This window comes from Emericellopsis cladophorae (assembly GCF_022114955.1).
Source record: "Emericellopsis cladophorae strain MUM 19.33 chromosome Unknown NODE_19_length_326966_cov_119_582185, whole genome shotgun sequence".
Taxonomy (NCBI): domain Eukaryota; kingdom Fungi; phylum Ascomycota; class Sordariomycetes; order Hypocreales; family Bionectriaceae; genus Emericellopsis; species Emericellopsis cladophorae.
This window is the reverse complement of record NW_026250944.1, coordinates 129630-154579: the sequence shown is the minus strand read 5'-3', so window position 1 is coordinate 154579 and position 24950 is coordinate 129630. Positions and strand designations below refer to the sequence as shown.

The 24950-nt window shown below is 54.6% G+C and overlaps 7 protein-coding genes across 7 annotated transcripts; 4 read left to right on the top strand and 3 right to left on the bottom strand.

Moving 5' to 3' along the window:
- Positions 1-201: 201 nt before the first annotated feature.
- Positions 202-1413, bottom strand: J7T54_003937 (Nucleolar protein-like protein; the record flags this gene model as incomplete). The annotated part of the gene is made up of 1 exon (XM_051506129.1): positions 202-1413. One exon carries the CDS (start codon positions 1411-1413, stop codon positions 202-204), a length of 1212 nt encoding a protein of 403 aa, XP_051362528.1.
- A 981-nt stretch (positions 1414-2394) lies between these two features.
- J7T54_003936 (Sts1 protein) lies at positions 2395-4898 on the top strand (the record flags this gene model as incomplete). The annotated part of the gene is made up of 4 exons (XM_051506128.1): positions 2395-2473; positions 2528-3321; positions 4033-4109; positions 4172-4898. The coding sequence occupies 4 exons, from the start codon at positions 2395-2397 to the stop codon at positions 4896-4898; spliced, it is 1677 nt and encodes a 558-aa protein (XP_051362527.1).
- A 917-nt stretch (positions 4899-5815) lies between these two features.
- J7T54_003935 (uncharacterized protein) lies at positions 5816-7400 on the bottom strand (the record flags this gene model as incomplete). Its single annotated transcript, XM_051506127.1, has 2 exons — positions 5816-6998; positions 7060-7400. The coding sequence occupies 2 exons, from the start codon at positions 7398-7400 to the stop codon at positions 5816-5818; spliced, it is 1524 nt and encodes a 507-aa protein (XP_051362526.1).
- Positions 7401-7665: 265 nt separating this feature from the next.
- Positions 7666-8189, top strand: J7T54_003934 (progesterone binding protein; the record flags this gene model as incomplete). Its single annotated transcript, XM_051506126.1, has 4 exons — positions 7666-7756; positions 7817-7851; positions 7901-7958; positions 8017-8189. The coding sequence occupies 4 exons, from the start codon at positions 7666-7668 to the stop codon at positions 8187-8189; spliced, it is 357 nt and encodes a 118-aa protein (XP_051362525.1).
- A 1940-nt stretch (positions 8190-10129) lies between these two features.
- On the top strand, positions 10130-12237 carry J7T54_003933 (Zinc finger X-linked protein-like protein; the record flags this gene model as incomplete). Its single annotated transcript, XM_051506125.1, has 3 exons — positions 10130-10791; positions 11163-11663; positions 11721-12237. The coding sequence occupies 3 exons, from the start codon at positions 10130-10132 to the stop codon at positions 12235-12237; spliced, it is 1680 nt and encodes a 559-aa protein (XP_051362524.1).
- A 4270-nt stretch (positions 12238-16507) lies between these two features.
- On the top strand, positions 16508-17722 carry J7T54_003932 (uncharacterized protein; the record flags this gene model as incomplete). The annotated part of the gene is made up of 1 exon (XM_051506124.1): positions 16508-17722. One exon carries the CDS (start codon positions 16508-16510, stop codon positions 17720-17722), a length of 1215 nt encoding a protein of 404 aa, XP_051362523.1.
- A 912-nt stretch (positions 17723-18634) lies between these two features.
- Positions 18635-23202, bottom strand: J7T54_003931 (uncharacterized protein; the record flags this gene model as incomplete). The annotated part of the gene is made up of 8 exons (XM_051506123.1): positions 18635-19268; positions 19482-19599; positions 19771-20574; positions 21139-21250; positions 21662-21835; positions 21884-22633; positions 22687-23073; positions 23140-23202. 8 exons carry the CDS (start codon positions 23200-23202, stop codon positions 18635-18637), a joined length of 3042 nt encoding a protein of 1013 aa, XP_051362522.1.
- Positions 23203-24950: the final 1748 nt, after the last annotated feature.

Here is a 24950-nt window from a genome sequence, read left to right as displayed (position 1 = left end):
ATGGTTTGCTGCATGTCCAACAGTTCAATGACAGAAGTTTGCGTGATAGAAATCGGCGGTCTAAGCGGCGTCGCGAAGAGCGATACCCAAGTGCTAAGGGCGTCATCGTGCGGGGGTCGGATGACTTACAGTTACTCCCCTAGCGACCACCAGGATCATCAAACTTGGTGCCTCGAACGCGTTGTGTTTATAATCTTTTCCCTAGTCAAAAGTGACCTTTGTTCCTGTCGACTTGACAACCGCACCCGTCAAGCGAGCCACGTCAATGTCCTGAGCCTCGCGCATGGGCTTCCCACCCACGGCGTCCTTCCGATGTGCCCTCCCAGGACCATTTTCTCTCTTCGGCTGCACAGGCTTGCCGTCGCCATCCTTTGGCGCGTCCTTGCCGAACCGCTTCTTGTATCTTGAAGCGTCGTCCTCCGCTAGCTCCAGCTTCAGCTCGCGGCCCAACATGCGGTTCACCCACCACTTTGTAGTCTTGTACTTCCTCTTATTCTCCCTCTCCTCCTCATCCCCCGAGTCCTCGTTGAAGTCCTCTTCCGTCTCGATGGGTTCCCGGAGCTTGACGAAGCCCTTGACCGCCCACGCGGCCGCTTCCGGGTCCTTGAACTTGACCCAGCCGTACCCTTTGCACTTTCCACTGTCCTCGAACTGAGCCACCTTGACGAATTCGATCTCACCGCACTTTTCAAATTGGCGGTACACGTCCTCCTCGGTGGTCTGGAAGCTCATGTTGCCAACAAAAATCTTCCGGCTAGCTTCGGCCACTTTCTTGAAAGCATCATTCTGGTCTTGTAGCTCTTCTGCGCCCTCGGCTGGCTTCGCCGGCCGCCCTTCGTAGGATGTCGAATCTTTGATCAGGAGTTTCCGCCCTATCCACTCGGTCTCCGAAAGCGCGATGGCGGCCACCTTTTGACCAAGGTCTGAAAAGTCGACATACGCAAAGCCCTTGTTCCGCGCACCATAGCCATCGCCCTTGTCCTTGTTCATGGGCAGCTTCACTCTGGTGATGCCCTCCTCAGTAACAACACCGCCCGAGTTCTCCACCAGCCATTGTTTGAGCTCCTGTGGTGTGACGGTGAAACGCAGATTGCCAATCCAGACCCCGTGCTCGCCCCGTGGCTGCTCCTTGGGAGCGTCATCCTCGAGATCGTCCTTGGTGAGATCGCGGTCGTCGTCTCGTTTCTTGGGCGCGGTCGCAGACTTTCCCTTTTTGAGCGCGCGCTTGGCTCTTTTTGAAGGGGGCTCAGGCGCTGCGAGGTCGACCTCGAGCTCTTCGACTGATGCCTTGCGTTTTGACGGTGTTGTCGAGTCTGTAGTGTTGGCCATAGTGGTGTCGGGCTGGGTTTCTGGCATTTGTTCCGCAGCAGCCTTCGCGGCTTTGCGTGCCCGTTTCTCTTCCTTATTGGACATTTTGACTTCTCAAGGTTGGGGGAATACTTATCCTTTGCGTGTTGGTCGTGGTATCCGTAGTGAGCAATCAATCAGATGCGGCAGGAAATTTTCTGGCGATTGGCATCCTCGATAAGCGATAAGTAGCCGCCCGACCATGGGCGCTGTGGGGGGTGGCCGCATGACATACTTCACGTGGTGAGAAACTTGCAATTTGATGCGTTGTGGGTGCCATCATTGGCGAAAGCTGGAAAACACATGATTAGAATCTTGTTCGTAGCTTGCTAGTAGTCCTTGATCTATGCACGCTCAGATCTGATACGCGCGGACCGTCGAATGTTGACGATGAACCTTCGGTCGGTGTGCCCATTGTCAGTGACAGACGGAAAGCAGCAAAAGTCATCTGTTGATTCACAACGCTGCATGTCCCAGCTAATAATTAAATCGAGATCGATGGATTGGCTGCCAATTCATGTCATCGAATTGGCAACACTCTTCCAATTGAAGCAAACTGAATCATGCAGCGAAATGTCGGATCAATGCAATCTCATCACGTGTGACTGCTTGGCTCGAGTCGGCCGTGGGCTGAGCTCCACATGTGCCGCCTCCTCCGTCTTTTGTTTCTGATCCATTCATCGTGCCACTTCTGTCAGCAAAACAACTATCACTGTTGCAGCCTCTGTCGTTTGTAGTGCTGTGACTGTCATCTTCGCCACCGTCTGCCGAATCGTGGTCACGAAGCAAGAAAGACTTCGTGCCGGACTCCGCCGTTGGACTATCGAACGATACCTTGCAAGCCTTTTCAGCCCAAAGCCGACCGACCGACCTTGTTACTCCTCACCCGGGAGGCTGACGACACCGTTCGGCAACCACCGCATCACCTACGAGCTAGACGCTACCCGAGGAAGGCAGCTTCGGATTATACAGCAAGCTTTTTGCTACATTCACCTGGTCGCTGTGTTTGACCGTTTTGCCCTGCGGCTGCGGCGCTTCTCACCAAACATGAACGTTTTACTCTCGCCACAGCCGCACGTCTTACCTCACTACCACGAGAACCCTCGCCAGTCACCGCAGCGAGGTGGTACGTCTATGCTGTCCCTTCAGCAGACGCCGGATGCTGACCCTGCAACTATAGATTCTCCACTACACGCCATGTCGAACCGAAAGCGAAAAGCCGACGATGACGGTGATGAGGCCATGTCGACGTCTCCGTCCATCTCCCACCGACCTCTTGCACGGCCGTCCAAAAAGGTGCGCAACAACGACGCTCTCGGCAGGTCTTTAAGGCTGCCGCGTCTCTTGGAGACCCTGGATGCCGATCAGCTGCGAACGGTTCTGCAGCATATCTGCGAGCAGCACAGGGAAATCGGCCAGGAAGTCGAGTCCCAGGCACCTCGTCCATCTGTGGAATGTGCCATCAATGTTCTGCAGGGCTACCAAGACAGACTCAAGGCCGCGGCACCGTACGGTGATACCAGCCCAGAGTACACCTATCACCGAGTGAGGGAGAACTTGCTCGCGCTGCTCGACGCTCTCTCGGACTTCACTCCTCAGTTCCTCCCTCCCACCGAGATGCAAGCTTCACTCTCTCTTCAATTTCTAGATGCCGCCACCAACTTCATCCACGAGCTGCCCGATCTGGAACTGCAAACCTACCACCACCACAAGGAGAACGCATACGAGGAGATCTCGAAAGCCTGGGCACTGGTCATCAACGAGGCCTCGAAAAAGGCTGGAGGCTTTAACCTGCACTCGAGTGGCTGGGACGCCACCCTGAACCGCCACAACTCCCGCTCAGACGGGCGGTTAGCCACCGCCGTCGCAGCTATGGGCCAGAACGTCGGGTGGATCAAGCAGAACTCGCAAGCAGCCGATCAAAACTCGATTCTCAATCAGCTCATGTCTGGTTCTTATGGCAGTCCCGTTCGCGTAGGGCCATGGTAGCGCCATAGCCCATGATTTCGCACTGGTCGGCCGAATCACCAGTAAACAAGACGCGCGGCCTTTTACGACGTCACGAGGACTCTGCTTCCGTCATTTTTGCACATTCCCACCTGGCGTTCACTCGGTCTCATGCATAGATTGGAGAGGTACATCACTCTGACGGGTCTGAAATGACTTACGGGCGTTGCACTGTATTCACGATGGACCAATTTGGTCGTCAGATGGCATTTAGCGGGTTTCTTTATATCAGGATTGTTTGTAGCCAGCTCCCTTATGGCGTTCCTTTGTAGCTAGCAAGATATTCCACATCAGTTGGTGTGTTCCTTCGTGCAAGTGACTTGTGTGGATGCGGCCGGGCGGCCATACTTGAGTGCAAAAGACCCTAAAGATTGCGTACGTGGAAACTGATATGTTACCTGCTATCAATAGACACAGCATTGGACCTAGGTACAAGTACACTGGTCAGATTGTGGAAAAGTGAATGCAAATGAGGCAGGAGCGAGTGTGTCGAGGGTTGCGGTTATGCGGATGGGCGTCGTCAGACGGTCACGTGTTTTGGTGACACCACTCGCGCCGCTCCTCGACCGTGAACGCGCCTGCCTTGCTGGCTGTTGTTGACGCTGAATGACAATGCTCTATGGCACTTTGAACTGTAGCCACTGCCAACGCACCACCCACACCTGACTGTTTGCAAAGCGGAACTTTCATTCGAGATTTTCATACTCGCCGATCATCCATGAGAGCATAATCCCGACATTGTCCAAGATGCCTGCGTAAGCATTCGCTCTGAACGCGTCGTCCACGGCCGCGGCGAACGTTGCTAACCTTCCTCTAGCCCAGGCCAGCAGCACCAATCATGGCAAAACCCATACGAAGAGCCTAGGCCTCGTATGTCTGTGTGGACTGCGCAAGAGATTGCTACTATTGCCTCGAAACTCGACAAGCAGCTCGGCCCCGAATACATCTCTGCCCGCGCCGGTCCTGGTGGTCAACGCGTGCATTACTTGACCGCGGAAAAGTGCATTACGCTCGCGAACGAGGTGTTTGGCTTCAATGGCTGGTCATCGAGCATACAAAACATCCAAGTCGACTTTGCGGACGAGAACCCTCAAACAGCACGCGTGAGCATCGGGCTGTCAGTCATTGTCCGCATCACGTTGCGTGATGGGACGTATCACGAGGATATCGGCTATGGAAGCATCGAGAATGCCAAGGGAAAAGCCATGGCCTTCGAAAAAGCAAAAAAGGAGGGCACAACAGACGGGCTCAAACGTGCACTACGAAGTTTCGGGAATGTTCTGGGGAACTGCATCTACGACCAAGACTATGTGAAGCAGGTGATCAAGCACAAGGCACAGCCCGTGAAGAAGTTCGATCCCAACAATCTTCATCGGCACTCGGACTTCAAGGAGGATGTGAAGGTGGAAGAGCCAGCAAAAGCGCCTGCGGCGCCAGCACCAGAGATACCGCCCCTTCAAGCTCGGCCCAAGATGGAGGCGTCGGAGTCGTTCGAGGATTTTCTTGGAGGTATGCTGTCCTCAGATGGCTTTGAAGAGCTGTAGGCTAAGTTCAATGTTACAGAGCTCGATGAGGCGGACTTTTGCGTTCCTGAAGACGGTCATCCCGATGAAGTAGTGCTTCCAGGCCCGCCCGAGCCTGCACCGCGAGCCATGCAGCCGACTACCTCACATCGCCCGCCGCAGACTCCGAATCAGCCGGCGCCAGCGAGGCCGCAACAGCAAGCGCAACAACAACAGAATCGTCCGGTGCCCCAGGCACCACATCAACAGCCACTCCGAGGGGCTCCTGCTGCCGCGCCAGCGGCCATACCCGAAACTGTCGGCTTTTTTTCCGCCAAAGCTGTCAGCCAACTTCCCGAAGCCAGTATTCAAGGTGAGAGCGAGTCTCTCCTGGCTCCTCGCGGGCAGCAGGCGTTTAATCCTAAACTCGAAAGCCCATCGATACGCAAAACACCCGGAATTGACCACAGCGCCTCGAAGCCCTTGTCCCGCAGCGGGCAGCATGTTCCTCCGAGTAGTAGCCAGGCTCAGACGTCCAACGCAGGCAGCTTCACGCCAGTGCGTCCGGGTCAACCGAGAACAGCAAATGTGGTAAATCCTGGGCTGGATCACGCAAGGCGAATCGGAGCGCCTGGAGGGCCGGGTAGTCCCCTTGGCAATCGTGGGTCGTTCCGTCAGCCGACAATGATGAAGAGGCCGCAGCCTGAAGGAGGCCGTCCTGCTTTGGCAGACCTTCCTGCCAATGCGAATGGCAACCCCCCAAACGGGATGGATGACATAGATGCGAAGAGACAGAAGACGGCTTGATCACGTTGTATCGGCATTAATGTCCCAGGCATTGTATGGGTTATGAGCAATGATACGTTTGGCGCTGGTAGTGCTTGGGCCTTGTCATTTGGGATGATATACAATTATTCTTGTTCTCGTGATGTCTAATACAATAAGTTCTAGTCTTCCCTCTATTTACTGGCATTCAGTCTCCTTAATCCTTCCTGAGCTTGGCGAGACCCTGTCTTGAAATCAAGCTTCTTGCACAGGTCGATGCTTTGGGTATACTTCTTCTTAGCGAGTTCCTTCTTCCCTTGCATGGCTGCCACATCGCCCCAGTTGCATAGTGCAACGGCACACGCTTCATCGCATTCATCCGTCTTGTCATCACCCTTGACGTCCTTGGCATGGACGTAGGCATTCTTGGCCCAGTTGGCTGCGGCCTCGAGACAGTCCTTCCTGGTGTTGGGCATGCTTGAATCGAAAATGGTCTTCAGAGACTCGGTCTCGCTCAGTGACGATTCGGTGGGGGAGTAGAGGGGGTGCTGGGCAAAACACGCAGCGAGATTGTTCATAATGACAGCCCTGTGGCAGGGGCTATCGCAGTTCCGCAAGCCTTGAAAGAAGAGCGGAATGGCAAGATGGAATTCGCCCTTTTTCTCATAGTTTCGCCCCAGTGACTCCATCATTGCGCCAACCTCGGTCGGTGTCATCCAGCTTGTTTCGCCCGGTCGCGGGGTAGTACCGCTCTCTCGCCGGCGACGGAACTCCTTGAGCGTCGACTCGACGGCGTAAACGAGGTGCTCATGTGAAGCATCGGGGTCCAGGACATGCTGCGAAGCGTACAGCTCACCGAGCTTGACAGACGTGGAGATGGCTTTCTGCAGGAGTCTTTCGCGTCGGCGCCACATGGTTTCAGGCGCGTCCTCGTTCTGGGCGAGGTACATCTTGGAGGTGTCTGTTCCCTCGGGGAGTAGGGATGGCCTGGGCGCGTCCTTAAGATAGCCCTTGTCGTCAATCTTGTCCGAGTTCTTCTCCATTTCGCCAATCCACTCGAGGCATTCTTTGCTGATGTTCTCGAGGACCTCGATACTCTGCCCAAAGTTGCCCTGCTTCTCCAGCCAGAAGGCCACCATGATCCTGATGCCCAGGACTTCGTCTGACCAAATGTCCATGTTCAGCTGTCTCGTCTGCGCCATGGCGCGCCGGTAGAACTTGAGCGCGCGCTCAGGATCGGGGGTTATGGTGGTGTAGTAGATGGCCCGACGCAGTGAAGTGGCGACCGGCTCTGGGTAGCGACTAATCTGCGGGTTGAAGAAAGTCTTGTAAAAGAGGTAGAGCTGACTTGTCACGAGTGCGAACGTAACGACGGTCCTGGAACAAAGAGAACAAAGAGTCAGCCTGGGCTTTCGGCCAAAAGCATGTGTTTTCTCACAGGACTATGAGGGCAGCAAAGGCAACGGGGTTCCCCCGGAAGAAGGTGCGTATCTTTTGCTTGTTTGACACGTGCGCCGCATTGCGAAAGCTGACTGTCAAGACGCGCCCTAGGAACTGGCGGAATGTGAGCCTGGGCATGGGCGGTTGTCGACGACCCTCGTGGTGGTTGCCATCGTGCTGGTCCGAGTACAATCGACGTTGCTGAGGGAGAGACACTATGGCGCGAACATTGAGATTCGATGAACGCGACTGTAGGGTGAGTGAGATGACGCCGAGACGCGACGCCTGCAGGCACTGGAAGCCAAGTGGCCGCAGCGAGGCTGTGGCTATGAGCGACATCCTGGCGTTGAATTTGTCGCTTGTCAAGCAGGATCCAGCCGCTGGTCCAAGAAATTGAAGTTCACGATGACGATGGCACTGTTGATTATGGCTCCACATGAATAAGCAATCCACAGCTGCTTATTGGCTGCCTGCTCGAGCTTCCAACGTGGGGGTGGGGAACCGTGGAGAGAGGTCTGAAGTCGAGGAACGCGATGTGGCCGTTCGGATTCTCATCTCACTTTCAGCCACTCCACGCACCTACAGTCCCATTGTACCAGGCATCATGTCAGGAAAGTTTGAGCCCAAGGCTCCTGTCAACCTCAATCCTCCAAAAGACGATCCTATCTCCGCCGAAGAGTTGGCCAAAGCAAACGGTACGTCCAAGCTGCCCCTCCAAGCCGTGAATCCTGCAACCAGCTAACCTCACATTACAGGCGAAGACGGTGGGAAATGCTATGTGGCCATCAAGGTGCGTGTAACACATGCGTGGTAAGGTCAGGCGAGCTCACTTTCTCCAGGGCAAGGTGTATGATGTGACTGGCAACAAAGCGTACCAGCCTGGCGGCTCATATCATGGTATGGAATAGTCTCAAATACCTCAGAACAAGCCTTTAACGAATAGCAGTCTTTGCAGGCAAGGACGCTTCGAGAGCTCTTGGGAAGACATCTACCAAAGCACAGGATGTAAGCGCCGATTGGTCCGATCTCGACGACAAGGAGAAGGGCACGTTAAACGACTGGGTGACATTCTTCTCCAAGCGCTATAATGTCGTTGGCGTAGTGGAAGGCGCTACAAACATGGAGTAGTTCTTACTGTCCTCACAATAGACAGGCTGGCACAACAAGCTTCCTATGTGATGATCTCCGTTGTGTCCATGTCGTCCGTGAAGTCGACAGGTTTTCTTATCAAGAAAAGGATCGCACATGTGGAACATTCATCAATGCCCCAACCAGTTTTGATGCTGCACGAATTACACCTGTGTTTCCAAAGGCCAATGAACCAGCGGGGATAGGCACACAGGTCTCAAATGTCGACATATCATGCAATGGCGGAGCTCGAAGACATGTCGTGTTGACACAATCCAGGGCAGATCCGATTGCAGTCACTGACGATCTAACTTGTGTTGTATATCTATCGCAGTGTAAGCTGATCTTCCGGTGGGCAAGTGATAGGGCTGACAGCCAGGCCTCATACAGGAGAAAAGAGGAAAGTAGGCATGTGGCTGGAGTGACTCCGGTTGCGGGAGCAGGGGAGGAAGCCTGGCCATGCCGTGGGGATGCATGGCACTCACAGAACGGGCAACCTCCAAGATGCGGGCTGCGCAGTATGATCGTGTGATTCGGTAACGCCTCTGACCGGTGTCAACGACAGATTTGTCGACACGTCGACCATCTGCGGCCGAGTGGTCGGATGATGGCGCGCGCGTGTGCGTGTGCGTGTCCAGCCCTCCAACTACGTGTGCCGTCGGGCATCCGCAGCTACGCGCAGGTGGCAGCATGCCAACAGCGGCCTGGCAGCCATGAGTCATTGGACGAGACTGATCAACCTGAGAAGGCGATCGCATTCTGTACATTGCTTGACCGCAAGTCTTGATACCAGAATCGTGAAGGAGAGGATCCGTTATCAGGACGAACGTTGTAGGCTATGAGAATTGGAGGTGCCTTGCTGAGCAGCCCGCGGCTCGCGCCTTTCTGTAACTGACCCCTCAGAGGCAGTCGTTCAGCGATAGTCTTGAGCGAACCCTGACCGTCGCTCGTCTTGCTGCACCCAGCATGACGGCCACATCGCGTCGGCTCAATCCTTGGCCACAGTACCTTGGCGTTTTGAGGGCAAAACAGTCACACTTGGCACGCACATTTGCATGCAGTGTACAACATCAGGTGCGCAATCAGCAAGCGGTGAATGCATCGCGCCTGAGTTTTGGGGCATATTGCACAAGCGTCCTATCAATCAGGGAAACAAAGAGTGGCGATGTGGTGATGAGTTGGGAGAAAGAGGATTGGGACTGGATGCCTTGCAGCGGACATTCAGCCCAGCAGGGTGTCAGATGTCGATGGATTATAGCTTGTGATTGGCGGATCTGCTGAGTCACCCATAGAAATGTGGGATAGAATGCGAACCACCGAGTGGTTACCGAGTTGGGCCAGCTGGCTACTGGACCGCTGGTCCCTGGAGCCTAGACAGGCCGCAGGCGGGCGGGCGGCAGGACTGGAGGTAACGAGGAAGCTCAAGTCACCATAGGCGCCATGGGGCACCTACATCACCTGTGACTGTCCTCAAGTTAGGTGTTGAGCTGCATTTGATTTTGCCCCAGAAAGTGAGGCGGCTCATCATGGACCAGCTCGTACCATGTCGCCGACCCCGAGCCACTGTCGAAACCCTCTCATCCCTGAACCTTGACTCTTCACCATTCACTTCCCCATGCTCAGATCAAAGGAATGAGAGAGATTCTTTACAGTTTGCGGCAGGTCTTACCAACAAGAAGTGTTCTCGCCGAATCATACAGTGGCTTTCATCGCCACCCCCAGCTTCGACCGTGGCACCTGGCAGATCAAGCACTGCGTGTTGACGACGCTAAGGCTGGTCTACATCTATCCTGGAACGGTCTTCCTAGACGAGCCCAAGGCCTAGCCACGGCTCGAAAGTCATAGGTCACGTCCTATCAAAAGACTCGGCCAATCGCTCACTGGTTGCTTCTCTTGCTTGTAGGCATCAAGTGCCCGAAACTCACCATCAAGTGGCCAAGATGGAGGACTGCTCGATGCAGCTCAATCTCTCGGAGCCCTTTGCCACCGGGGACTTGGAGGACAGTATTCCTGGTCCAGATGTCCAACAATGGCTGGGTCATGAGCGTCCTTTCCACAACAACTTGCCACCCCTTGGGTTCAATCCGTCGGAGCCTGTCTACTCCCTTGGCCTCCACCCAAATACCTCGGACTGGCATCACAATGGTATGCCATCAGACTGTGATACAGACCCTGTGGACTCCGGCTATGGCAGTGTTATCCAATCATCCTCGGAACCAATGGAGCTTGCGACGCCGCACCGCACCCCATACCTGAACCTTTCCAACGAGGTGGGAGATCAGCTGGCGGGATTTCACCTGGGCGGATCTGGATCTGAGCGCCATCTGATGCAGAACCAAAACGGCCAAGTCGGCCAGTCTCAGTGCTCATACTCTCCGCTACCACAGCAGTATCAGCAGTACCAGCACCAAGACCAGTTCCAGTATCAGCAACAGCCTCAACAGCAACCCCAGTATCAGCACCGGATCCAGCATTGGCCGCAGATACAACAGCACCAACCGCATGAGTCGCGAAAGCAGGATCAGACTTTTAGTTCCATGGGTGACACCGAGTTCTGGTGTCACTCATGCAACAAAGCAGTCAAGACCAAGTCGGAACTGAAGTAAGCCGCGCCCATTCGTGCTACAGTGTGTCGCGACTGACCAGACCAGAAAACATGAGGATCGCCACAGACTACCACATAAATGCGAGGTGCCCGGCTGCAAAAGAGGAGACAAGGGATTTGCGTCGGTCAATGACTTGAACCGCCACCTCGTAACTGTCCACCGCCGGTATGACTTGGGAAAAACGTACCAGTGCAACATTGGTCAATGCTCAGAGAAGGGAAAACCCTGGGGCCGGTCTGACAATTTCCGACAACATCTGTGGCGTATACACAGGTTGGAAGTGAAGCCTGGCCAAGGTTTATCAAATTTCCTGTTACAGTATGTGCATTCGCGTGAGTCGAGGAGGCGTAGCTGACAATTTAACCAGGAGCCCAGATCAGACCACTTCCCATACCGGTCAAATAGACAGTTCGCATTGGGAGCATGATCGAGATTCGGTCGATGGGCTCAGTGACGACGCCTTGGCAAGATCCCATGCAGGGGCACAATTCACTGATCCCTCGAAGATTATCCTAACCACCGAGTCCTCGAATCCCGAGCCGTCCATGGCTGACAAGGCTTTTGACTCACTCGAAAGACAATGGGAGCATGAGTCAGCCCCTTCCTTTGAACTTGACACGGAAGAACCGCAAATCTCCCCAGTAGGGCAGCAATTGAAGCAGGACACGGAGATTTCCTTGGATAGCGATGAGTGGAGCGACGAACAAAAAATCGAGATGCTAAGCAGATGGCCGAAGAGTGTGCTTCGCAAAGCCCTCGCTGCTACCTCCGGTGATAACACAGGGAGAGGCTCCCTGACCGGGACCCATGGCATAAAACACAAATGCGATGAATGCCCCAAGAAGTTCAAGAGACCTTGCGAGCTGATGTAAGGGCTCAACCTCCGTCCGGACGTCTCCCCCCAAATACTGATTGGCCTGGTCAGGAAACACATGAAGCGTCACGACCGGCCTTATGCCTGTACCGTTTGTTCCAAGCGGTTCGGGAGCAAGAATGACTGGAAGCGGCACGAAGGCACCCAGCATGAGATCAAGGAGCTTTGGCACTGCGACCTCGGCTGCCACAAGGTCTTCACCCACCGCGAAGCGTTCGAGACGCATCTCCACGCCACGCACAAGGACTTAGAAGAGGCGTCTGTCGAGGCGAAACTGGCCAACAACCGCACCGGGCTTCACGGCAAGCCGTCTTTCTGGTGCGGCTTTTGTGGAAAGTTGTTGACGGTCGCGCCGGGGAAGAAGTCGGACGTGGAGCGGGCCGATCACATTGATAACCACTTCATGGGACGGGACAGCTACGAGCTGAAAATTATTGAGGAATGGAAGCAGATGGAAGATTGCTATGACTACGTCCTTGACGTTGGATTCAAGCGGAAGAGGAACGACGTGGATGCGCCAGAGTGCTCGAGGCCGGCGAAGCAGCGCAACAACAACAGGCGGACATGATGCTACGAATAACGAGAATATGAATAATGATGCCATATTACCCTGGGCTAGGCGGCTGTGTCTTTCCACGTGGCGAAAGCAGCAAGACGATGCACCCTACACATTTGTGGCTCGTGACCAACAAGAGTTTTCTCTTGCCACGACTGGAGGGACTTCACTCTGGAACCTGTGATACTCGAGCTGTGATATCGATTCTCGTTTGTGCTTTGCGGCCCAAGCACCTGGTTCGCATGGGCCAGGTGGCCCTGTCCTAATATCATAAGGGCAGCAGCAGTCGGCTCCAGTCCCCGCTTTGTTGGTTCGGCCATGCCGCTGCGTTGCAACATCCAGTCACCAGGGGGCCCAGCGCCTTACAAGTCCACAGAGGCAGAACGGTTCTTCTCGTCAGGGACTCAGGGGTGGCTGATGGCCCCAACAAGTCTCCAACAACCGGATATCCAAAGCTGCACGCATCCCAATCAGGCCAAGCCCGCCCGCTCGAGGCGCATCACAAAGCAAGGAGGCGTGGGTGGTACGGTGGACGTGAGTGATGAGAGTGTTTAGCGAGCGATGTTATGCCTGATTACTGCTTGCATCACCCACAGTATTAACTTAGTGACCGCCCACCCCTGCCACGGCTTGCGTTCCAGGAATCCGGTCAGCGTACAAGTAGGCTGGTGCGGGCCCTGTCGTTGTGAGTTGTGACTGACAACAACCGAGTCTGTATTGCCTCCGCGGGGCTGGGCGCCGTTCTCATCCCGGTGAGCTATCGTCCTAAGCCGGATTTGCAACAAGTTGCAGGATTGTCGACAAGGTCCAGTGTTCGGCACACGGGGTGACGGGGCCAGCCATCAGATCACCAGCCAGACGCTGCCGAGTGGCTCTTCACAGTGTGTCGAAACAGAGGCTCACCCAACTTCACCGCAGCACAAGCAGCTGCGGTTGATGAATCATGCGACTTGTTGACCTGTACCGGGCACTGACCCAGCGTGTAGTCTGCACGAGATGGGACCCAGTGCAGCGCCCGTTACGATGCGACGGATGCGGCAGACCAACAGCCAACAGCCAACACAACACACCCACCTATGCCCGTCGACGTTGGGAGGTGCATTAGCGCCGCGGGTGGGCCAGAATTGTCCGCAGCCGATGGAAGATTCTCAAATGAAAGAAAAAAAAAGCGATTCTTTGCACAGGTGTTGGGTATCAGTGCGTTTATGGCGCCTGTTGTGTTCCCTGAGCCATAACACAGGAGGATGGGGGTTCTGCGGCTTTTGCCCTGGTTGGGTAGTTAGCAAGAATAAGTACACAAGCAACTCGGGCGGTCCATGAATGATGACGGGTGATTGGATTCGAGCAGACATGCCAAGTAAGACCCTGAAGGTACGCTGCCAACAGCGCCAGCGTGGTGAGACTGACACGCAACATGCATTTGACCGGGAACATGTACGTTGCCGGAGACCCTACATGTGAGATAGGACATATCCTCGATCCCTCCAGCCTTCCAGGCGCTTGTGTGTGTGTTTGTGGCGTGGCTTCAGCGCTGGTGATTGCTCACTGCAGATGCAGATTCTCACAGGCAGAAGCAAGTGCCGCAGCATAAGGCTGATCTAGCACGATCGGCTGCCGCGAGCAGAGCTGGATGGTAGGATAAGAGTCGACGAGGTATAGGTCGAGTGCATGTGCTAGGTAATAGTGGCTAACCGAACGAGGATCGAAGCCCATGCGGAGCACTGCCACCTTTGCCAATTCTGTAGTTTCATCTCCATATTCTCCAACCCATGGTGTGGGAACTGGTGATGTGACAGATCGCAATTACTTGCGTCGTGACAGACCCCTGCCCTGTTCAACGTCGACTAGCAAGCAACAACTCAAGCTGTGCCCGGCGAGCGAGTGATCGACACCCAGAATGCGCAAGGGCGCGTTCATCTCGTCTTTCCAACCTTTTGCCGCAGCGTTGTGGCTTTCGAGTACGCAGACTCGCAGACTCGCAGACTCAGGCGTCAGCGCGCGCCGAGAGAAGTCTCGTCTCCGCACATGCGAACGTGAAATGGTTGCAGCTTGCGCCGCAGCACTTTACGGGGAAGGACACGGAGCCACTGTGGCCAGGCAAGCACTGATTATTGCTAGTAGGTAAGGTAGGTATGGTACGCACAGTCCACAGTCCGGTGCCTGCCAGAGGTACATCAGGTAGGTTCGGCCCGCGCTTTCCCAAGGCTAAGGCACCACTTGCCACACATCCCTGATAGCAACAGGTCTTCCAATGAAGGAGAGCCAAGATTGGAGATCATTCATCTATTTCCTATTTTGAAAGGGCGTCTAGGGCCGGACGGATTGTCAAAAGCTTCCGGAGCCAGCGCTAAACCAGACTGGTGATGCAGTCCTGGGAAGTTTGGTGCTGGCTCAGTGGCTTGCAACTTTGCACGGCTTGGCAATCATGACCTGTCACTCTGAGTGCCCACTATTACCATACCTCGTACGTACACATTAATAATACCAGGTAGACTGTCATATACGGACGAATAGGCCCTGACGATGACGAGTCGACTGGACTTGCTGGATGGCCCCATTGTTTGTTGTTGTTTTTGGTCGCCATCTCGCCGTAAAGTACATTGCGCAGACCCTCAATGCAATATTCGGGCCGTGCCAACCTGCCAGGAAAGCATGGTATTGGAACTTTGGGAGATAGCAAGTTCGGTATCCTGTGACGCATCATCGCGGATCTTCTTGCATCACTAGTATCGGTTAGACCAATGTGCCGTGACCAGGTCATCTGTCGGACTGTCACCAAGCTGGACCCATTCGTAGGGTAATGAATATGTCAATGATATTAGTCTGTTGCGTCTTGTCTCAACCAACCCATGACCCACAGGCCGCCGACATGGATGGCTCATGGGTGCCATTGGGGACTGTGCGCCCACCCTCTTGCTCCTACAGGGCTTACCCCTGTCTCATTTCAAGTCCTATTCGTCGTCGGGATGAGACACCATGCTATCTAACTAAGCCTTTCATTTTCATGATCCGGGACTGATAGTCCTTGCATACGCATCTTCAGTCAACGTTGACAGCGGCAGCCTGGTAGTACGACGACATGATCGCTGGACCAGGTGGCCCTGGCTAACTTGGGCCCCGGGTGCCTCGCCCGTGCAGATTCCCTCATCCGGCATGGCTTGCGTTACCGAGCGACCGGTGAACGTGAGCATCAGTCAGAACCAACAGCACAATCTGCAACTGCCTTCTTCTGCACATGAGATCCGCCTTGCATGGCTGGTCCTGCTGATGGCGAATCAGGCGCGCTGGGCCCAGTCGGTTCCCCCCAGCCTGGGTGATTGGATTTGGCAGATCTTCTCGCTTCTCCTCCTTCTCCTCCTACTCGCCTGCCCCAGCAGCGTCAAGTGTTTATTTAGCAACCTGTGCAGGTGCTTGTACCTACACTTTCACAAGCGGCACCGGGGGCTAACTTATAACCCTGGCTCGCCCCAGGGGCCAGCCGCAGCATGTACAGATACCGATGGCATGGCCAAGTTTGAATCATCCTTGTCTGACCAGCGGTCATCACCGCATCTGTCCATGCGACCTCACGACTGACGACTCGATTTGAGGCTCTGCGGACTCTTGGGTCTCCGAGTGAGCAAGAGAAAAGGTGGTCCCAGCGTTAGCGTTGCTCGCCCCTGAAGCGCGGAAAGAGATGTGCTCCCAGAGTCCAGATTTCTCCTTGTTCATCCAATGGCTCTTACTATAGTAAGGTATGCACCTTCGACTTTCGAGCCCACCAACCATTGACACTCTGAGTCTTTGGTTGACAAACTGGTCCTACGTGCCCTTCTTCAACTCTGGTTGATCCCGCTCATTTATCTATCCTGCGTCTCCCCAGGATCTGTGTTGTCCAGCTACATGACAAGCGAGGTCATCTCCATCAGGAGTAAACCTATTCACAGCACAAAGAACGCTCCTCCAAACATTGCAGCCAACGGTTTGCAAAGTTTGTAACATGGGCTATCACGGGACGCCCACACAGCAACACTTCCTCTCTTCTCACGCCGGTGACACACAATCTCGCGTGGTTGGTGGCCACAGTCGTGATACTCTTGTCGACACCGACAACCGCGAACAGGGTCATAGGGGACAGTATCGTACCGATGATCTCTGGATGCACGGCACCCAGCATATCCGTCCAAGTCAACCCACTCAACGCTGTTTTGACGGGAACTTCAATGTCTCACCACCTGCATCATCCTTGACTCGCGGTAGCATGGAACCATACATCTCGTTCGAAACAGATCCGTCACTGGCAATGACACCCGGTGATACACCATTCATGTCGAGTTCTGCCATCAGCCACGATCTGGTGCTCAACGCTGGCTCTGGTAGTTTGAGCGCGCTGGCTCTGCCTGGCGGCTTTTGCTCTTCAGTCCACTCTGTTGCCTGGGCGTTCCCGCAGAGCCATACAGAGAACGCGGAGGCACTGGCTGGCATTTTCATGCCCTATGGGCAGAACTGCGACTACTTCAACCCACTGCCCGTGATGAGCACATCCTCAAACTCTGACACGGGGTCGCCTCGGGTACTTTCCCCTCGACCACATCCATCGGATCAACACCTCGCTCAGTATTCGCAGCCAGATGATACTGCAACCAGCCCGCGAGCGAAGCGTAAACCGATGTCAACCTCTACGCAGGAGAACACGTCCAGGAATTCCAGATCCAAACGTGCACGCCACGACGCACAATCAACAAATCAACCAAAAGAGCCCGAGAATCGTATCACAGAGCCTTTATCGACGTCTCCTGCACCTCCACTCGATTTAAAGTGCCCCCATTGCGAGGTCACGTACCGAGAGCAATCCGCCTTTGCCAAACACATGGACACACACATACGGCCGTTCATCTGCGTCTTCCACTACGCTGGGTGCACCAGGACATTTGCAAAGAAAAATGAGTGGAAACGCCACGTGCTGAAGCAGCACATTTGTCTCGAGTACTACCACTGCGACTACATGCAATGCGCCGCCGCCACACAATCTTCATCCAATTGTCGCGCCAAAGCCCTTCCTGCTCACGGTCGAATTTTCCGACGCAAAGATCTACACATGCAGCACGTCCGTCGGATGCACTTGTCAGGGGACAGCAACGACCGCCAGGCTCAGGCCGAGATGGAGGGTCTGCAGCAACGAGCTGTGCGTACGCGCTGCCAACTCCCTCGGTGGATGGTCTGTCCAGCCGAGAACTGCCATCACGTCTTTTGCGGCGATAAGGCCTGGGACGAGAGGATGGAGCATGCCGCCCGACATCTCTGGGCGGCCAAGGAGGGGTTGGAGCCCGAAGTCAGGTTTGGTGGTTCCCACGACGCCTGTCTTAGCGAATGGGCCGAGAGACCGGACGTTGACGTCGTCAGGAGAGTACCGGGGGGCTGGGCATTGAACAATCCTCTGCAGGACTGCGATGAGGCGGCCCGCTATAGTCCCAGCTCGAGCAGCGGCGAGGAGGATGCCGAGGGAGAGCCGGCCTAGTCATCGAGGTGTGATCATGGTGGAACATGCGGATGTGATCTTTTGGAAGGCGTTGCTGGACGACAGAAAGGGTTGCATACATGCACATTGAAAGGACATTCAACAGAAATCTAGTCTGTGCCTATCTCTGAAACCTACATTAGTCTGTTTCAAAACAACGCAGCCATGTCCTCAGCTGAGAGCGATCTTCAGCCTCACATCTCCGCACTCCAACGTTCCTCGGCCAATCCAGTGATATCCAACGAAGGGACTGTAGTCTCGGAGTATCTGTGCCGAAGAATATCGCGCTTCAGCGGCATTCAAGGCATGGTCCGATTCACTAGTGCTACATCGCGTCCAATCCTGCGTTCACGCAGAACCTCCACCTCGACCACCTGCAGCCATGAATACTTATGTGTGAAACTGCCTACCCTTTGCAGGGTGGCGTAATGCTGACCACACATTGTTGAACATTTGTTCAGCGTGGTGCTTGAAGCTGTGCACTCGACCAGATACAATCACTCACACAGCAGGAGTTGCATGCGACTTAACACTGATTTAGCAAACCATACTCTAGCTTGCGGCTTTCCCTGAATGAGGGCATTCCATGGGTAATACATATGCCCCCTATGCCGTTCGAGCAAACATGGTTCTCGTTATCAGTTCGACAGATAGAGGGCTGTCCAACAGCGCTAGTCCGCCTCAACGAACCAACTTCTGAAGTACAATGATAAAAAGAATGGGCAACTCGACAATGCGCAATAGAAAAACCCATCATACAATAATTCAAAGCATGGTACCTTTCTCTTGTCGGCTATCGGAGCCTCGAAGCAAACAGCAACTGTTTGCCTGTAACATCGGTATCCACGGAAGCATAGTCGCTTTCAAAGAGTGTCGGAAAAAGGGTCGTCATGACGCTAAAAAATTCAAGAGCTACACAGTAGTGGCCTCGGGAACCACAGTTGCAGGCTCATCCTTGAAGACAGTGGGTGAAGTCTTCCCGGCAGGTACAGCTTCAGGCGGGCGTGTGATCCTCACCTTGGTCACGTTGCGCTGGCTGCGGCGCTGTTGCCTGAGTTTACACTGTGCAGCATACCCAGGCTCATTGGCCTTGCGCCATTCAATGTATGCTTCGTACGCCTGCTGATCACTCGGATCAGGCCGACGAGGCTTGGGAACGGGAGCCGGGTTGGAAAATGCAGGTGCCGCTGGGTTCATGGTGTGCAATGCTGGAGCTGTACAGTCTGTCGGCGGGCCGGGCTGAACTGTACTCATCAGTGGGCTCGAGAGTCCTGCCAACCAATTCATTCTATTGAACGGGTTCGGCGCTGCGAAGTTGTACGGCATCTGGCCAGGAGCCCATGTAGCGTTGTAGTTTGGAAACTGAAACGGCGTCGCATTGAACGCAGAGCCTGGGCTGCCAATGTTGCTGTAAAGACCATTGGCAGCAGTCATTGCCATCATTGGTAGTGAGGAACTATAAGGATGCTGTCCGGCCAGCGCAGCGCCTGGGTCAATGAAGCTCACCGGATCCGGCGCCTTGTCTGCTGACGCCTCCCGATTCTGACTGTCTTTGACGAACAATTCCTTAATTGGCATGCGTCGGAAGCTCCTCAAACTTTCCTCTTGTTCCTTTCTCTGCTGCTGTTCCTTCTTAAGTGAAAAAGAAAGGAACTCTCGCGCCTTGGGGTTGAGATTCTCACTCTCTTTAGTAGTCAGTCCCGTTGACTCGGCCGACAAAGATAGTCCATGGTTATCTCCTTGGCGCATGGAGACATACCCGGAGTCATCAGAGTTGGTCATGCGTGCATCATGAGGCTGAGCATAGGCTGGTGTGTGCTGCTTGGGACCTTTGCTGTGTAGCTTCTCGAGCATCCTTGCATATCTGTCGTCTCTGACTGTGTGGCGATGCATCGTTTCAGAGTAGTGTACACTGCCCCAGCCTGAGTCGTGAGTGGAATCATTTCCTCTTCGTGCCATGGCTGGGGACTGATGGGCGTAGCTAGGCAATGTGGGAGGGTCTGAAGATAACTGACCCCATCCGCCAAAGCTCGACTCTGTCCCCTCACAGCTTCTTGAGTTGACATTAGAATACACAGAGGCGTGCTTCTCAGAAGCTGGGTCGGTGAAGGTGACGTTGTGGATGATAGCAGGGCGCTTCGCAGGCCTCATCCGGTACGGAGTTGTATCCACAGCTTGAAGCGCTGCATGAAACTGTTCGCTTTGAGCATCAGATGACACTTCTTGCCGATGCCAAAGTCGCTTGTAGGAGTCCAAGGGCGCTGGTTTGAGCTCGACAATGTGCGAGTGATCGTTTTCAGAGTCGGCCTTCTCTGGGCGACGCACCTCCATGAGGCTCAAAGGTCGCGCGGCAGGACTCGGCAGGGCCTTGTGGCTCATAAGCTCGCACAAGAATCGAGCCTCGTCGTCTTGAATGTCGCCTTCTCCCTGCCAGCTAGTGTATCGAGGCGAGCGCGTAGTGTCGCAGGTCGACTTGACTTCTGAGGAAGACGGTTGCCGGACGGCGACGAAGAATGGAGACGACGGCATATCACAATGCTCAGGTCTACTCGGAGACTTATGTGCCTGCCTGTGCTGCCCATGCTCGGTGTATTCAGGCTTTTGACGCTCAGGTGCCGTTACGATGCTGAGAGGGTCGGTATTTGCTGATTCGGAGTTGTTCACAGCACTTCCACCCCCCTTTCGACGCCAGTCAGGGTTGCGCATGGCCATCCTGTACTTTGAGATGATGTTTGGTCCATCAGATTGGCCATCATCTTGTGGATTCGGAAGAGCTTGCGCATTCTGATCGACGGCGCCCAAAGTCTCCCGGCGAGATCGTGGAGGCGAGCCGTTCACCAGTGCTCCGGTCACTGCGACAAAGTTAGAAATGCTGTAATTAGGTGGGCGGGAACCCACTTTGAGCTTGTGATTGCCGCATATGCAAATGGGAATAAACGTGTTTGCTTTGCAGCCGCTTGCACAGGCTGTGACGTAAGGAACGCTGCGTGAGGTGAATCGCGAGTCGAGGTGAGAACCCAGACTATATAATCCTTGGTGCACTTTGGTACGTGAGCACGAGAAAAGTATCTTGCGTTGAGGTGAGCTTTGGGTAGGAATCTCTGGACCTTTCTCGAGGCGGATTGCTAGCACGGCGTGGTAGCAAGCTGGTTGTGGTCGTGCTGGTGAAACAAGTCGCTGGGGGAGACAACGCTTTCTGTCTATGCCTTAATGCTGTGCATCAACGGTGTGCCTAAATGGAAGCGCGGTGAAGTTCCAAAAACGCAGTGTCGGGGCTCGCTGCAAACTGAGTGTTGTTGGGGGGGCGGGAACAAACAGTGACAAGAGTTGAGGCGCGATAGAAGCTCGCGTCGTGGGCCCGCGCAATAGCATGATTGTTTACAAACACCCTGACCCCAAGCCAGCACCGCTCCTACCCCCAGTCGATCGGTCATCAAGTAGTGCCGTTCCTTGGTTCGAGGCTAGACCCTTCAGCGCGAAGTAGGCGCTGAGCGATACTGGACTGCCAGAACGAGGCTGCTCTTGCCACTGGCGTCTCCAGTCATCAGTTGAAAGAAACCTCCGTGTCCAGTCCAGTCGTCGCTGCTGCCCCTCGTGACTGCGTTCGTCTGATAACATGAGATGGCACCTTGCGTGGACTCGGATGGAAAGAGCCGGGATCAGAAGACTTGATGATGCGACAAATACTCAGGTAAGGTAGGCTGGGTTCTATGAGAACATGGAAAATGTCATGAGGGCAGTGAGGGTGGAAGGTCAATACAAAGGACCGACGAAGTGTATTGGCCCTGGAACAAAAGACTAACCCGCTGATATACAAAATTGTGCTCTGCTATCCTTCCTGGGCCAGCTAGGCCTGGTATGTTTGACCTGACATGTATGCGGTGAATGCTTTCTGGAAAAGAGTTAGAAATATCCTAACGTGCCTTGGGCGTCACTCACAGGGTTTCTCGTCTGGATGAACACGGTGCCAGGCCCGGTGAATTTACACACCAAGCCCTCTCCAGCGGCAAAGCCGGCGATGATGCCCCCAGAGGTGACACGTTCCATCACGTACTTGCAGTTCCACGCAATGAGATGGCCATTGTCCACAATGTACTTTTCGTTCTCCGCCATCTGGATCAGTTAGCATCTTCACCATAAGGAGACATTGCCACGACTCACATCCTTGCGGATAATGGCACCGAAACTGGTGAGCCAAAGCAACCCTTTACCGCTAATCTTGTGCACCCATAGCCCCTCGCCGCCAAACATTGCTTTGCTGAGACCTTGCCGCTTGTAGTCTTTGATAATACCCTGCGTCGAGGCAAGATAGGCGTCTTGGGCCACGGACCAATGCTCCGTTCCAGTGAGTCGCACACTTGTAATGTCACCCAGCATGCCTGGCGCCAGGAGCAGCTCACCAGGTCCGATAAAGGTGGAAGTTCCAATGTCTGATCCGGCAACCATCTTCTTCAAGCTGAACTTGACGGCGCCCTTGTTTGTGATTGTAGGCGTCATGGCAATCATGACGCCGGGCTTGGCTTCGAGGGGGCAGCCCATGGCGAGCTGCACTGTGAGTATCGTGTTGCAGTCGCGGTGACTGATGCGATAGCTGCCACCGTTGAAGGTGCCCACGTCATCGGAGGTTGCTGCTGCGCCGACGAAATGCTCAGCTGGTGGGGCCCCAGCTACCAGATTACTCGGCTGGCTTGTATTGAGGGGCGTTTGTTGGACGGCCGCCACAGGAGCTTGCGCGGGTCCGCCTGGGATTCCAAGCTGCTCTTGCTCATGACCTTGCTTCTCCTGGGGATAGCCAGAATCGCTTGTGGGATACGTAGGCAGTGCGTCGGTTTGGGACAGCGATTGTTGCAGCGGTTGTGTCCGTTGCTGTAGGCTGTCGGTGGTCGAGGCGGGGCGCTGGGGGATGCTTGACTGTGATATCCTGTGTTGCCTCTGGGGAGTTTGCGTGTGGGCGGGTGACTGACCGGGCGGTGATGGATACTGCGCTTGCCCAGAGTGTCGCAGCGACGGCGAAGGTGTGTGTTGAGGAGGGGGTGGGTAGTAGCCTCCTTGCGAGGGCGCGGGCGATGCTTGGGGATGCGACTGCGGAGGTGGCGGATAATGCGCAGCCCCTTGGCTCGGAGTAGATTGCTGTTGAATGGACGGGGGGGGTGGGTAGCTTGGGCCGGGAGACGAGTTGCTCCCAGGCGGAGGTGGGTAATTGGCGTGTTGTTGCTGGCCAGGCGATGCTTGCGCCGGCGGCGGCGGATAGAATTCAGTCCGATTCGCAGGAGACATGGGACCGGGACCTGGAGGAGCGGCATATTGCCTGTGCTGCTGCTGCTGTTGTTGCTGGGGAGGTGGAGGATAGGCTACCGGATGTTAGACTCGATCGTAAAGGTGAGGTCAAGGTATCGCCTGTCGCGCGGCGCACATACATTGAGAGTTGCCAGATCCCGGAGGAGCTGCGTCGAGTCAGTATGGACAACCTGCTTTGGCATAATGAAACTCACGCGGATAATTTTGTTGGGAAGCCATGCCAGACTGATGCGATCTAAGACTCGGATCGATATTGTAGCCTGAGGGAATCCAAGGTGAGGGTTTGGAGATTCTTCGAGATGTCGGTGTTGGACCAGCTTGCGGTTGCCGGCTGATGGATCCCCGCACAATGCCAAGAAACGGGATTGGCCGAGTGGGACGTGCAAGCTCTCAATGAAATCCCTGAGACTCGAGAGCTTGGACGGTTCTGCGACAAGATGATGAAGATGTAGTTGGGTAGGCAGTGTTGAGGACGAGAATGCGACGAGATATGGGGGAATGAGAGGGAGATGACAGCTTCGGAGAGCTTCAGCAAGCTGGCCGGCCATCTTCCTGCTCGCTCCAGTCAGTCTGGCCTCTCACCTGGTCAAAATAGCCGCCGCAGCGGGGCCCCTATAACTTACCTTACGAGTCTACGACCAAGCATCTGTCAGCGTCCAGGTTCCACCCAGTCGAGTCGAATCCCGAGCGCTTGCATCCAGTCCGTCTGGTTGCTGCTGGCCAGATGCGCGTGGCTGGACAGTAAACAAAAGGGGTTCAAGGGGCTATCATGGCGGCGGCAAAGGCCCAAAGGAGGCCCTTTGTCGAGCAAAGATACCTTGCCCAAGTCTGCAAATTGAAAGGCTCAATTTATCCAAGCGATAGGGATATGTTATTTGGTTGAGCATTGGCCCGGCCAGTCCGTGTCGCCATTCTCCATGGCTCACTGGTTCGGTGATCCCAACGCAAATCGAGCCTGTCGCCTGATTAGCCCCTGTGTTAGCGTGTCACCCACGACAAACAGATCTCACGCAGTCAGGTGCGGCAAAATCATAGGTATCGTCTTGCTCTACGTGTGTAGCCTTCTCAGCAGCGCGAGCTTATGAAAGTTGATCAAGAATCGTTAATGAAGAAGGACCTGTTTCGTCAAGGCAGATTTTGAAGGGGGGTGGGGGGTTCTTCGAATGTCAGGCCATGTCTCTAACATAGGCATACTTGGTAACAAGACCCGTGCCTAATTGAAAGCCCGTGTACACTCAAACATTGAACCTCTGTTATTGAACGAGATGTGATGTTTATTCTGGCAAGGTCTAGAAGGTATGGACAGCGACAATAGCTACATGTACCTCAACGTCATGGCCAGGTTGGGGCACTGCATGCGGATAGGAGCCGAACACTTGTTGTTCCACTTGCTTACATCCACTGACTGGCCGACCAGCGTGCCCAAAATTAGTCTAGAGCATTATCGCCAGCGTGCAGCTACCAAACATGACAAAATACTACATGTACATATCTGCTAGGCGAGGACACAACTCTGCCGAATGCAGTCAATCGCCTCGCCACCATCCCAGTCAAACATCGAGCGCAAGTCCTCCAGTGAGCATCTCGTCCAAGAGCAGCCGTAGCGGGGAGCTCACGCCACGGGCGGTTCCGGGTGGTCAAAAGGGTCCACGTTGTCTGGAATTTTGGATTTGAGTAGCTATTCCGTACACCACTTGGAAATAAAAGCCTTCGAGAAGGTCTCGTTCAAACCGCAAGGCTTGAGGAAGGAATTTCGGGACCAATGCCATGCCCGTGTCACGAAGCCAGCCTTAGACGCCCATCTTTGAGCAAGTCAACTAAGTTAACTTAAGTCACGCTTGTAGTATACTACCCTGTACTGACAGAAGAGACGTCAAAAGGTAGCTCGACGCGCTGGACTCTTAATGACATTGTCCGAGTATCCGAATGT